The sequence below is a fragment of the Fragaria vesca genome, linkage group LG5 (genome assembly GCF_000184155.1).
Source record: "Fragaria vesca subsp. vesca linkage group LG5, FraVesHawaii_1.0, whole genome shotgun sequence".
Taxonomy (NCBI): Eukaryota; Viridiplantae; Streptophyta; class Magnoliopsida; order Rosales; family Rosaceae; genus Fragaria; species Fragaria vesca.
The window spans coordinates 9,642,815-9,655,487 of NC_020495.1; the positions used below are offsets into that span (position 1 = coordinate 9,642,815).

General features: G+C 33.5%; 1 protein-coding gene across 1 annotated transcript; it reads left to right on the plus strand.

Moving 5' to 3' along the window:
- The first annotated feature begins 6,039 nt into the window (after window positions 1–6,039).
- LOC101294464 lies at window positions 6,040–9,152 on the plus strand. Its single transcript, XM_004299439.1, has 5 exons — window positions 6,040–6,585; window positions 6,690–7,155; window positions 7,242–7,299; window positions 8,303–8,383; window positions 8,469–9,152. Exons 1-4 carry the CDS (start codon window positions 6,528–6,530, stop codon window positions 8,351–8,353), a joined length of 633 nt encoding a protein of 210 aa, XP_004299487.1. The 5' UTR covers window positions 6,040–6,527; the 3' UTR covers window positions 8,354–8,383; window positions 8,469–9,152.
- Window positions 9,153–12,673: the final 3,521 nt, after the last annotated feature.

Below are 12,673 nucleotides of genomic sequence, written 5' to 3' on the forward strand. Positions count from 1 at the left end.
CAAGAGGACATCATTATATCATGTGTAAATTTGTAGAGGATATTCCTCCAAATTTTTGTACATCATGCCTCACCTGATGATCCATCTTCCCGAGCAATTGTTGCTTACCGGTCCAGTACACTATACTTGGATGTATCCCATGGAAAGGTACGTTTTTTACACCTGAATTCCTCAATATATATATATATATATACATGTTCAATAATCATAACATTTTGCAACTTGATTTATAGGCAACTTGGAAACTACAAAGATTATGTGGCTAATAAATCCGCGCCTGAAGGATGTATAGCTGAAGCATATATTGTGCACGAGTGTGTCACCTACATGAAGTTGTATTTAGGAGCGTTGAAGGAAACAGACGAAGCCATGCCGGTAGATGTACCGAAGTTCAATCTTTCCATACTCTCCAGTGATGTTGAAGTTTATGGAATTTTGCCAGACTCCTACAAGTTGCAACCACATGAGCTAGTCATTGCCCACTGGTGGGTATTGATTAACTGTCCAGAAGTTGAATACTGGAAAGACATCCACCTATATTGTCCAGACATTCAAGGTGATCTCGAGTACCACAACAGGGAGTTCGCAAATTATTTTGACGGCTGGGTACGTAATTCAATATTTATGTTTATTGCATAATTATCTATATTTACAATGTTAAATTGTTGGTTGCAGATGAACCATATTCAATTTGATGGTCACCCAAATTGGTCGCACAAACTAAGACTTCTAGCGATGAAGCCGATAATGTCAAGAGTTTATCCGATGTGCAAGGTGAATGGCGTGCAATTTATATGTGAACAGAGAGACAGCAGACGGAGAACACAGAATTCTGGGGTGATGGTGCATGGTGGGCCGAATGGAGTTGACTATTACGGTGTTCTTGATTCAGTGGTGGAACTCGTTTATGGTGAAGACATGACAGTGCACCTCTTCAAGTGTAGATGGTTTGATACTAGCCCGCAGAGCATGAAGACCGATCAGTACGGAATATTATCGGTGAACACTGCTACAAGTTCTTACGAAGATGACCCGTTCGTTTTTGCCACATCGGTAAAACAAGTGTTTTATCTTGATGACCCTTCTAAGGGTGACGCGTGAAAAGTAGTCAACCTTGTGCACCCTCGAAACATTTACCGGGCGGCTACACTTGGAGAGGCCGAAGACCAGGAAGAAGATGTTGCGTATCAAGAGCCCAACGCAATAGGTATTCCTAACTCCTCTACCGTTCGTCTTAATAATTTTAAAGCGGGTCGTTCAGTGCGAATTCGTGATGAAGAGCCAAGGCTTATTGATGTTGATCCAAATCAAGAAACAGACGAAGACTCTAGCGATGAGGAAAGGCATAGATTACCATAAATTAATTCTGACACCGAAGAAGACTCATCGGATGATTCCGATTACGAGCCTTAGTTTTAATTTCTTCGGATGTAATACATTAATTTGTAATAATTATTTCGATTGTATTACCTTAATTTCTAGTTTACATATGTTGAATTCATATTTCTGTTATTTTATATGAATTTTGGTGATATATGAACAGGAAATTAGTATGGTTTAAACCTTCTGTTTTAGGGTTTGTATTTTTTTACTTAAGCCGACGAAATACAACATAATTCGTCGGCCTAAACCATCTTAGCCGACGAATTATATTAAAAGTCGTCGGCTAAACCAGTCTTAGCCGACGAAGAATACTAGAAGTCGTCGGACTAAAAGAACTTATAGCCGACGAATACCCTGATATTTCGTCGGCTTTATTAATTTTTATATTTTTTATTACATACTATAGCCGACGAATATATTAGGGTATTCGTCGGCTAAACCCTAAACTTTTTCTGTTACATACTATAGCCCTATCTTCAGTGGTTATTTTGCGTAAAATTTTTATACGACTTATTGTGTCTCATCGATTTGAAAATATTTTCAGTTGAAGGTCCGGCCAAAATACGAAATTTAGACGGTCCAACGACCTTTTCCGTGCATTTAGGGGTTTGACTTACGGGATTGACCGTCCGGATCGAGCACTTAACCTTGTCAGATCAAGTTGAATTTTTTCCCATACATGTATTTTATCATGATGGTCAGATCTGACCGTCAGATTTCCTTTTCTCAAGTTTGATCATCACAATCACAACATGCTTACTAATGTTGTATAACTTGTTTACCAAGTGTTAAGTAAATGTTCCGTTTCAAAAACAAACTATACGTAGAACCTTCAAAAGTAAAAAAGTCGTGAAATAAGACATGACCAGAATGGTGAAATACGTCTACGGTTGAAAAATCACGGTATTCCGGTCATGTCTCGGTGCCGATAGTTGCGGTCAATGCAATTTTCCATTCTTTCTCCCTATGAGTAGCCCTATCTTCGGTGGTTATTTTGCATAAAATTTTTATAGGACTTGTTGCGTCTCATCGATGCCGATATTACCCGTATTAAGAACAATTTGATAATTTAGATTATTAAGAACAAATATTACTATAGTAAATAAATTGAATGAGAGAGAAAAACATGGGTAATATATAGAAATTAGAAAGTGGGATTATAAGGATAAACTGTTCGACACCAAATAGATAAAAATTAATCATTCCTTAGTTTTAGGTAACTTGATGAAAACGTGCAAATTGGCACGGATAAATTAATTATGTTGTCACAGTTGTATTTTGGCATCTCTACACAAAACGAGTTGAATAGAATGAAATTCTTATTACATTGGAATTCTTTAAATATCTGATTGATATTTTAGTATACTGATATACATGCCTTGATGGCTTGATTGATGCTGGACTTATATGAGAATTAATTCTAATATGATTGAGTCTAATGTGCAAGGGAAGAAGTCTATGTTGATTCAATATCAATTTATATTCTCATAAATTTTTGTTTGTTTATTAATAACTCACACACCCTACATATGTCGTGAGGTTTGAACCCATGACCTTAAAGTTGTCAATTAAACACTTTAAAGTTTTAAACAGTAGAGTAGGTTGTTAAACAGTGACAAACGTGACCCGTTGATTATCAATATACCGATAATGTCCCAATTTAATCACCTATTAAATGTGTTGGGTTTTAACAACAGAAAGCTTTGTTGCAAACTATATATAATCCACTCATTTTATAAATTATATTTTATTTGTCATTTTTTTTCAATCTGAGGTCTTTCATTTCTAACACAGATTAGTATCTATCTCTGCTATATATAAAGTGAGCAGTCTCTAAATTAACAAATTGTGTTATGCCGATATTATCCTTATTAAGAACAATTTGGTAATTTAGATTATTAAGAACAAGGTTACTACTATAGTAAACTGAATGGGAGAGAAAAACATGGGTAATATAATGGATAGAAATTAGAAAATGAGATTATAAGGATTAACTGTTCGACACCAAACAGATAAAAATTAATTATTCCTTAGTTTTAGGTAACTTGATGAAAACGTGCAAATTGGCACAGATAGAATTGATTATGTTGTCACAGTTGTATTTTGGCATCCCTACACAAAACGAGTTGAATAGAATAAAATTCTTATTATATTGGAATTCTTTAAATATCTAAATAAAATAAAACGAGTTGAATAGAATAAAATTCTTATCATATTGGAATTCTTTAAATATCTGAATAGAATAAAACGAGTTGAATAGAATAAAACTCTTATTATATTGATATTTTGGTATACTGATATACATGCCTTGATGGCTTGATTGATGTAGGACTTATGTGAGAATTAATTCTGATATGATTGAGTCTGATGTGCAAGGGAAGAAGTCTATGTTGATTCAATATCAAATTATATTCTCATAGATATTTTTTTTTTAAATATTAATAACTCACACACCCTACATATGTTGTGAGGTTTGAACTCATGACCTCAAAGTTGCCAGTTAAACACCTTAACCAAACCACAGCTCACCAACATAGATATTTGATTTATGAGAAATTTTTCAGTCCTCTCGGAGGACCACGTGGCGCTATACAGTGGTCCTCCCAACTAATAGAAAACCGCCGCGTGTAACATTTTTGACAAGTCATACTAAGGTGAATAAACTAAAAGCTTTGATGTATCCCCTTAGCTTCAAAATAGATAAACAAAGATTGGGTAGTGGAATTGATACATGAAAGGTATGCTTGCAGACAAACTCAACTCAAGGTTTGCATGCAATTTGTTGTGAGTTATGAGATCTACGGAATCAGTAAGCTCTCTTGGTCCTCTTCCAAACTTTGCTCATTCAGGATCCATTGGGTCAATAGCTCATCAAATGGTGGCCAGTTATCAACTCTCAAATGAATCCTGAATTGGTCTTCAACTGGTACAACACCAGATCACGAAAGAAATTATTGAATTAAAACACTTTCTTCCTCCTCCTCTCTTGTGACCCCCAAATTATTAAAGCAGATATCAATTCAGAAACCCAAAACCCTAATTGGACTCATTCAGAAAGAGCAGAGCATCACGAACCCAATGCTAAATAGCACCGCGCTCGAATTTGACCTCCCAATTGAAACCAATTTTTGAAAAAGCCCACCCCGTCCAGTTTGTGGGTTGCGGTTATTGAACCTCAAATTCTCTAGTTAGGAGACAAAGGAGTCGGAAAGTGAGAAGCTTTATGCTTTTTACAGATCCAGAAGGTTTGAGAAAGAGAGATATGGGGAAAAAGTCCATACCAATTCAAAGAACAAAAGAAAACACTAGGCATAAGGATGTTTTTAATTTCGAGGTCTCCGGTTAACGACGAACAACAAAGCTAACGGTAAAAGGGGGGTCAATTTTTTTTTTTTTTTTCTTGGAGTTGTCTGGTTTTACCGCTTTTAGTTTATTCACCTTGGTATGACTTGTCAAAAATGTTACACGCGGCGGTTTTCTATTAGTTAGGAGGACCACTGTATAACGCCACGTGGTACGAAAAGCGGTTTTCTATTAGTTAAAAATGAAAATTTTCTCATTCTCTTGATTTATATCTCTTGCATCTATTTGGGATAAAGTGGTACTACTTAATCTTTCTGATTGGATATCGATTATGTGATAGCAAGAAGGTGCTGCTATTGGCATGAGTATGGTTTTTGTACAAGAATTCCAAAAGGGGAAATTGTTAGTATATATTTATGTTGGCATTTCTATACAAAATGCTAAGATGCCTTGCACGTACATGATTCATGTGTTTCTTAGTTGGATATGATAATTTCTAATTTTCTATCACTAATTTTGATTCAGTTGGATTATAATTATCTTATATAACGTTGGAAATAAGTCTTAATTTGATTAGGACTTGTATGTGTGAGAAAGCAAGGAAACCTATTGTGATTAGGTTTTATGTGCATGAATATCTGATTGAATTTCCTTATTAATTTTGATTTGATTAGTATTAATATTGGATTTAAATTCTCTATATTTTGTTATGCTAATGAATAAGGAAAGAAGTTTTAATGTGATTAGAAATTCTTTCATTTACTATCAAATTGTGATATTGTGTATTCTTTTGATAGGATATTGCATTGAAGAGAGCAAAATCAAAATGATAAAGAATGTGTGGGATTGAAAGAGGATTAAAGATTCACGGATCTGATCTCAATCAATATGAATCACTATACATAGCATTCATGATTTTCTAATTATGTTCTATGTGATTACATGCTACATTAAATGAGTTTCTCAAATAAAAGATATTTTTGTCTATATTTGATTTGTTTTAAACTCTGATGCATTTGTTTTGGAAAATATCTTATCTGCCTAAAATAACTTTGGTTTAAATTGGAAAATTGTGTTTTCCCAAATTATAGCAGATTAGTTGATTGATGTATCTTTCATATCAAAATGAAGTGATAGTTGACATATTGTTGTGATTCTCTTAAACAAATCAATATGTGTTGATGTGCATTAAAGCTTTGTTACATTGCTTCTAAGTAGATATTGTGTTCATGCTATTTTTCTGATCTCTCATATGTTTGATATGATCTTCATTATTCATTTGTATAAGTGATTGAGATCAGTGAAGTTGAAAAGAAAAGAAGGCGTGTTCAGTTCTTTCATATTCATATCAGATTCAAGGAGAATTATAATAGGGTTATCAATTTATACTCAAGTTAGTTTGGAATACTAGTAAAGTGATTGTGTTGAATATCACTACTTGATAGATCTGTACTCATTTTTACTTTATAGTGGATTTGATTTAGTGTGGACTACTTTAAAGTCTCGCAGTGATGTTTCTTCAAGGGAGGTTTACATTGTTGTTAACAAATCTTGTATTCTTGTGTCTGTTGTTTTAATTTGATAAAAAAAAAATTAAATCTACATATTCAATTTCTGCATATTTTGTTCCTGATATCTTCATATTAGTCTACTTGATCTATGGTAAAAGCACCGTAGATAGACGACCCTTTTTGAAAATGTTTTGAAAATGAAAATTTCAGTCTTAGTTTGGCGTGAATTTGAAAATTTTCAAATTCTCAATAAAATTTGCCGCTAGATTTTGGAGCCAAATTATGGAACCCTCGTAGTGGGTCGTTCCCCACTCTTTTAAAACTCGGTTTATGTTTCGCGGTTTCCACCTGTCGAAGACACAAGACACATCGCACCGACTCAGATCTGGTAATCTCTCTTCTCAATTACAACTCCCAACCTTCCCTTTTGAGTTCTGCAATTCTTCTTATTCATTCGTTTTGAGTTTCAATTCGTTAGTGTTTAATTTGCAGAAAAAAAAAGTATGTTACTTCAGAGCTGTGTACCGAGTTCAGTTGAAGTAGGCAACCAAGATGTTTGCGTTTCCGTACTTAGAAGCTATAAGCTCCAAAAGATTTCCCTCCATAAAAGTTGTGGTGTTGATGATGATTCTATTCAGTCGTGTAAGCTGTGTGGTCAATCTGAAAGTGTATTGAATCTGTTACTCTGCGATCGTTGTGAGGAAGCATTCCATGTTTCTTGCTGCAAACCCAGAGTGGTTTTGCCAATTGACGAGTGGTTTTGTCATTCTTGTGCTAAAATGTCAGAGCTTAGTTCGTTCACGATATCATTATCACGTAGTATTGGTCAGGGGATCGGTCCGTGTCAATATGAGTTAGGTTCAGTATTGAGTCCTATAGCGGCTATGATGAAGTACCCGGAGCCATTTAAATCTAAGGTTCGAATCGGTGAAGCATATCAAGCCCAAGTTCCTGACTGGTGCGTTGAGATTTTCTGTTGGTCTCATGTTTGTAGCACTAGTCTATTTCAACTTTCTCTTCACTGTGCCATTTTTGATGTTGCAGGGCTCCGCTGAATGAAGCCAAAATGGATAACGGGGATTGTTCTGATGCCGATACTCAGGTAATAATCTTTAAGGGCCGGGATTGCTTCATTCCTTTATTGTAACACCATAAACTGCACCTCTTGAGCATGTCATAGTGCTGCGAGTCTCTAAAACTTATACCGAAGGTTTAGATTGATATTTTAGAGAATCGCAAGGCAATTATTTGATATTTTTCCTGTGAAAAACAGCAGAAGCTTGCAAATACTTTCGATGTGAAAATCTTTGTGTTGTTAAAATCTGTTTTATTTGTTGTTACTCCAATAATTGCACTTGGTAAGTACATCTTGCATATCAATGGAATAGGACTTGGGGATTCGATCTACAACTCAAACTAGAATATAGACTAGCCATGTTGTCCCTTGCTTCTTACCTAAGTTCCTTGTACAAGTATGCATAGTTGAACCCAACTATGGACGGTAAAGAATGACTGATGAGGACATAAAGTGCAGCATATGAATTTATGGTTCTTGTATTGGTGCATAAAATGTCAAAATAATTTTGTTGGATGGTAACAATTCTGCGGAATATATATTTCTTCGCTGCATTTCAGCTTTTTTTTTTGATAAATTATGGATGAATAATGTTAAGTGAACCATATTTTGGGGAACCATTTAGAGTTAACCTTACATGTCAGTTGTTGTAACACAATCACGTCATTTAAAGAAATATTCTAATTAGATTGTGTATATATCACATAAGCTGACACGTAAGGTGAGTTCTATGTAGTTTTTCAAAAATTGGTTTACCTATGGATCATCTGGTTCTCAAGTTTCAGCTGTCGCATATGTGTTAGTTAATAATAGTACTTTCTCATACTGCAATGCAAAATTCACTAACCTGATATTATGAGCAGACAATAAATCGTAAAACAATAGCTCAATTGGTTTGGTTGACATAATTTTGTTGATTTAAATTGATGATGTGTTTTGCATCTTTAACTGCCTTTTTCTTTATATTTACTTGCATTTTAATTGTGTTTATGTGGGCTTAGATACTATTTCTTTTTACTTTTCATTGTAGATGAAATCACATACTGCTTCTAGAAAGAGAAAGCAAGATTTTTCATCATAAACTGGTGGAGAAGTCTACACAAACGTCAGAGTATGCATCGATCTATCTTTTAATTCCTGTCAATACACTACAGTTGGAATGTTTCTTACAAGTATCATTTCTCTTGTTTGTCCAGTTTCACATATTCATGTATCCGAAAACAATAAAAGGATGGACATGTTTTTGTTGTAAACTACTGATGTCTCCAAAGTGGGCAAGTAAATATTGGGATTGCAACTGCAAACTTCTCCATCTACTTGTACTTCTGAATCCTACTCGCTTGTCCAGTTTAAGCCATAGCATAAATTAGCATGATACCCCTAATGCAGTTGCCTACTTTCCCCATCTCTTTGCCACTTAGCCTTCAAATTACTTATCCAGTTTTGAGCATTTAGCATGATACCTCTAGTGCAGTTGCCTAGTTTGCCCCATCCTTTTGTTTTGGCTACTTAGCCCTGAAGTCTTACAATGGGGACAACAGTGGTTTTTAGTAATTCTAATTACGGAGGAGCCTCACTCTATCACCATCATCGGCTTATTTTCTTGCTCACATTCCAATCCTTTTCTCATTATTCGGTGGTTGTAGTGATCATCATGCTCTTCGCAATTGCAAACCCGGTGACTGGTTAGACCCCACTATCAACCAAAACTGGTAGTGTCTGCAACAGCAAGCTCACTATAAAGATCCTATACTTGACAACTGTGGGTCAACAAGTCCTCTTTTTGTAAATCAACCACCTCACCCAAGTGTGAGTACACGAGGATTCTTATACCCATCTACCAGTCAACTTCAGTGTTGTGTTTTTGATACTGGAATTATTCACTTTGTTTCTTGCTTTGCTTTCTTTCTGAAAACTAGAAGCAATGTCACTTGCTTCTATCGCGTACGTTTGACCCCTTTTGTGCAATTACCTGTAAGGTCCAATCCTATTCGGGGGCCATTGTATTACATGATGAAGTTTCTTCCATTCCATTATTGGATCCAGCTTCAAGTAATTGGCACAATAAGTAATTTCTTATAACAAAACAAAAGGAGCAGATAGGAAAGAAGGTTTTGACACTGTCGAGAATAGGAGCCCATGTCTCCTGCTTCCAACTTTTTGACGCTAATCTATACTATTAGCCCTTGTTTGGTTTGTGTAAAGTAAGAATCAGGAAATGAAAATGGATCATTTTCTATGTTTAAGATGTTGAAGGAAATAAATTATTTTTTCTGTAAGGAAAAATATGGAAGAAAATGTTTCATTTCAAAGTCCAAATGAACCACTTTCTCCTTTTCTTTTCTTATATTTATTATTTATAACATATTATTTTATGGAAGGTTGTTAATTAATGTAATAAAATAATATGTTATAAGTAATAAATATAAGGAAAAAAAAAAGGAGAAAGTGTTCATTTGGACTTTAAAAAATGAAACATTTTTTTTCCATATTTTTCCGAGTAATTTTAAATATGCACCCCTAATCTTTTAATACATATCTCTTAAGAGAAAAATTTTCAAATGGTGCCCCAAGTTAAGCCCATTCATTATTTTGACATTTCAATTTTAAAAACTATGATAATGGTACCTCAACATTTAAATTTAATTTAGCATTAGTTCCCTCAGTGATTAACACTGTTAAGTTAGACTTTATCCATGGGTAAAAATTGTCTTTTTATGTTTTCTTTTCCCAAATCTTTTTCCTCCACAAACATTTCCCTCTAGAATAATGTCTCTTTTCCAATCAGTATCAGAATTTGTGGTGAGCCATGTGTTGGTTGCATACAAAATTAGAGACATAGAGAAATTATAATACACCATTGGCCATTAATATCCATAATTAAAAGTAGCTTTTGCAACTCACCGGTGAGAGAAATAATAAACATTGATTAAAATTAAAATGCATTTTGTATCAAATACAGAAGTTCATGAACTATGTTGCATAGATACGGACACGGACACAGCGACACAGTATAACTCAAAAACTGAGTTTCCAACACGTGTCGCCGTGTCGCGTTGTGTCCGTGTCCGTGCAACATAGTTCATGAATTTCTGTACTTGATACAAAATACATTTTAATCAATGTTGATTCTTTCTCTCACCGGTGGGTTACAAAAACTACTTTTAATGATTAATATTAATGGTCAATGGTGTATTATAATTTCTAGATGTCTCTAAGTTTTGTACATGGCCAACACATGACTCACCACAAATTCTGTTACTGATTGGAAAATGAAATTATTCTGGAGGGAAAACATGAAAATACAATTTTACACATGGATAAAGTCCAACTTAACGGTGCCAATCACGGAGGGAACTAATGTTATATTAGGTTTAAATGTTGAGGTACCATTATCATAGTTTTTAAAATTGAGATGTCAAAATAATGAATAGACTTAACTTGGGACACCATTTGAAAAATTTCCTCCTTACTTAATACACTATCCATCTAGTTTTTTATTTCAATATTATACTAAATACATATCCCAAACTGCTTAAAATATCCTCAATATCTAAAACTAATAATAATATGTTATTTAATATAATTATTATGTATTTACTATTTCACAACTCTTTTTACGTATTCTCTTTTATTTTCTGTTAGATTTTTTTTGATCGAGTTGGAAATTTTTTCGTGATATTTTTTAATTTATAATCAAAATAATAATATTATATTCGAACTCCAAATCTCCAATATGACATCTTTTTTTTTTTTTTGGCTGAACTCCAGTATAACATCAATCGGTTAGAATTTGAAGAAAAAAAATAAATTGTTCATACATAATTTTTTCAAAGTTAAGAAACTAGTAGAAATACAATAGCATAAAAACTAGTTTTTAGTCTACAAGATGAAAACTAAAGTTGATAAAAAAAAAACAAATGAATAGGTAAATAGTACATATGGTTACGATAGTAGTAGAAATTCAAGTGATGAATTTTGGAGAGTAATAGTGGAGAAGAGTTAGGTTTAGGGAAGAGAAAGTTTTTTTTTTTTTTCTTTTTTCCCTATATATAATAGATCTTGATGGGTAAGGGAATACAAAAGTTTGAAAATCATAATAAGATTAGATCTGGGAGTGTACCTTAGGGGGGTATATTGTATTTGGATTCATACAGACTTATTTTAATCAACTGATTTTTTGAAAAGTCTACAGACGACTCCTTGAAAAGTTCATAAACTTTCACTGATTTTTTTAAAACCATCGATTTTTAATCACAAACTTTCACTGATTTCTGAAATCTACACATTTCATATGAATGACTTCTGTAGATTTCTCAATACTTACAGAGTTACAGGAAAGAAAAATAAATAAATAAATAAAGATGCAATGACAAACACATAATAACACCGATTATAAGTTTAGTGCTCATCTATCTAATTTCGATGCATACAGTTGTTATATTAACTTAACAACACGCATATTTATACGTAAACCAAAGACACATGTTTTAAAGTGGGACATTAGCTGTTTACAAGTTTAATTCATGTACGCAAATATAATAATATATGATCATGTAGATAATATTTAGGTTATCGAGGGTTCCAAGCATTACAACTGAAAGACAACAAAATGTTAACATTCAAAAAACATTGAAAAGAATAGGTAGAATAGAACGTTGATAGCACAAAATATTATCAAAAAAAAAAATATGATGTATCGTAGGATCAACTTATTCACATATAAAGAGAAAGTCTATTGTAGACTTTTCCAAATCTTTGCTCTAATGGATGGAAAAATATTGGAGTTTGGTGTGTGTAATTTACACTACAAAGTCCACAATTATCCATGAGTTATTAATTCCATAAGTATGAATGATATTTTGAATACATCTGAACTTCTATTCATTTTAAAAAGTCTTAATTGAATACCCTTAAACTTTAGTGGAATTCATAATGATTTTTTAAAATCTAGTTGAATACATCCAGACTCTGATTGATTTTCAAAAGTCTGTATTGAATACACCTAGACTTTTAAATTCCATAGACTTCTTTAAAACTTCCACTAATTCCATATACAATACACCCCCCCTTAGAATTTCAAATCTAGGATATGAAAACAGATCTGATCTATGATGACTAAAATCAAAAACAAACGAAGAAAAAATCACCACTTCAGGTAGAGGAATCACCACTAGGGATGAGGAATCACCACAAAGGTGAGGAGAAAAAAAGAAAAAAGCTTGTTGGGAGATGAGAGGGAGCCTGGGTTTTAGAGAGAAGCAGCTTCTCTCTCTAAACGAGAACATTAGTCTCAAACAATATAAATAATCTTCGTGATCTTACTTCAAATTTTTTTTTAAGAGAAATGAATAATTCATTAATCGAGGGACAAACCTAAATTACACATCTTGCAAACTCA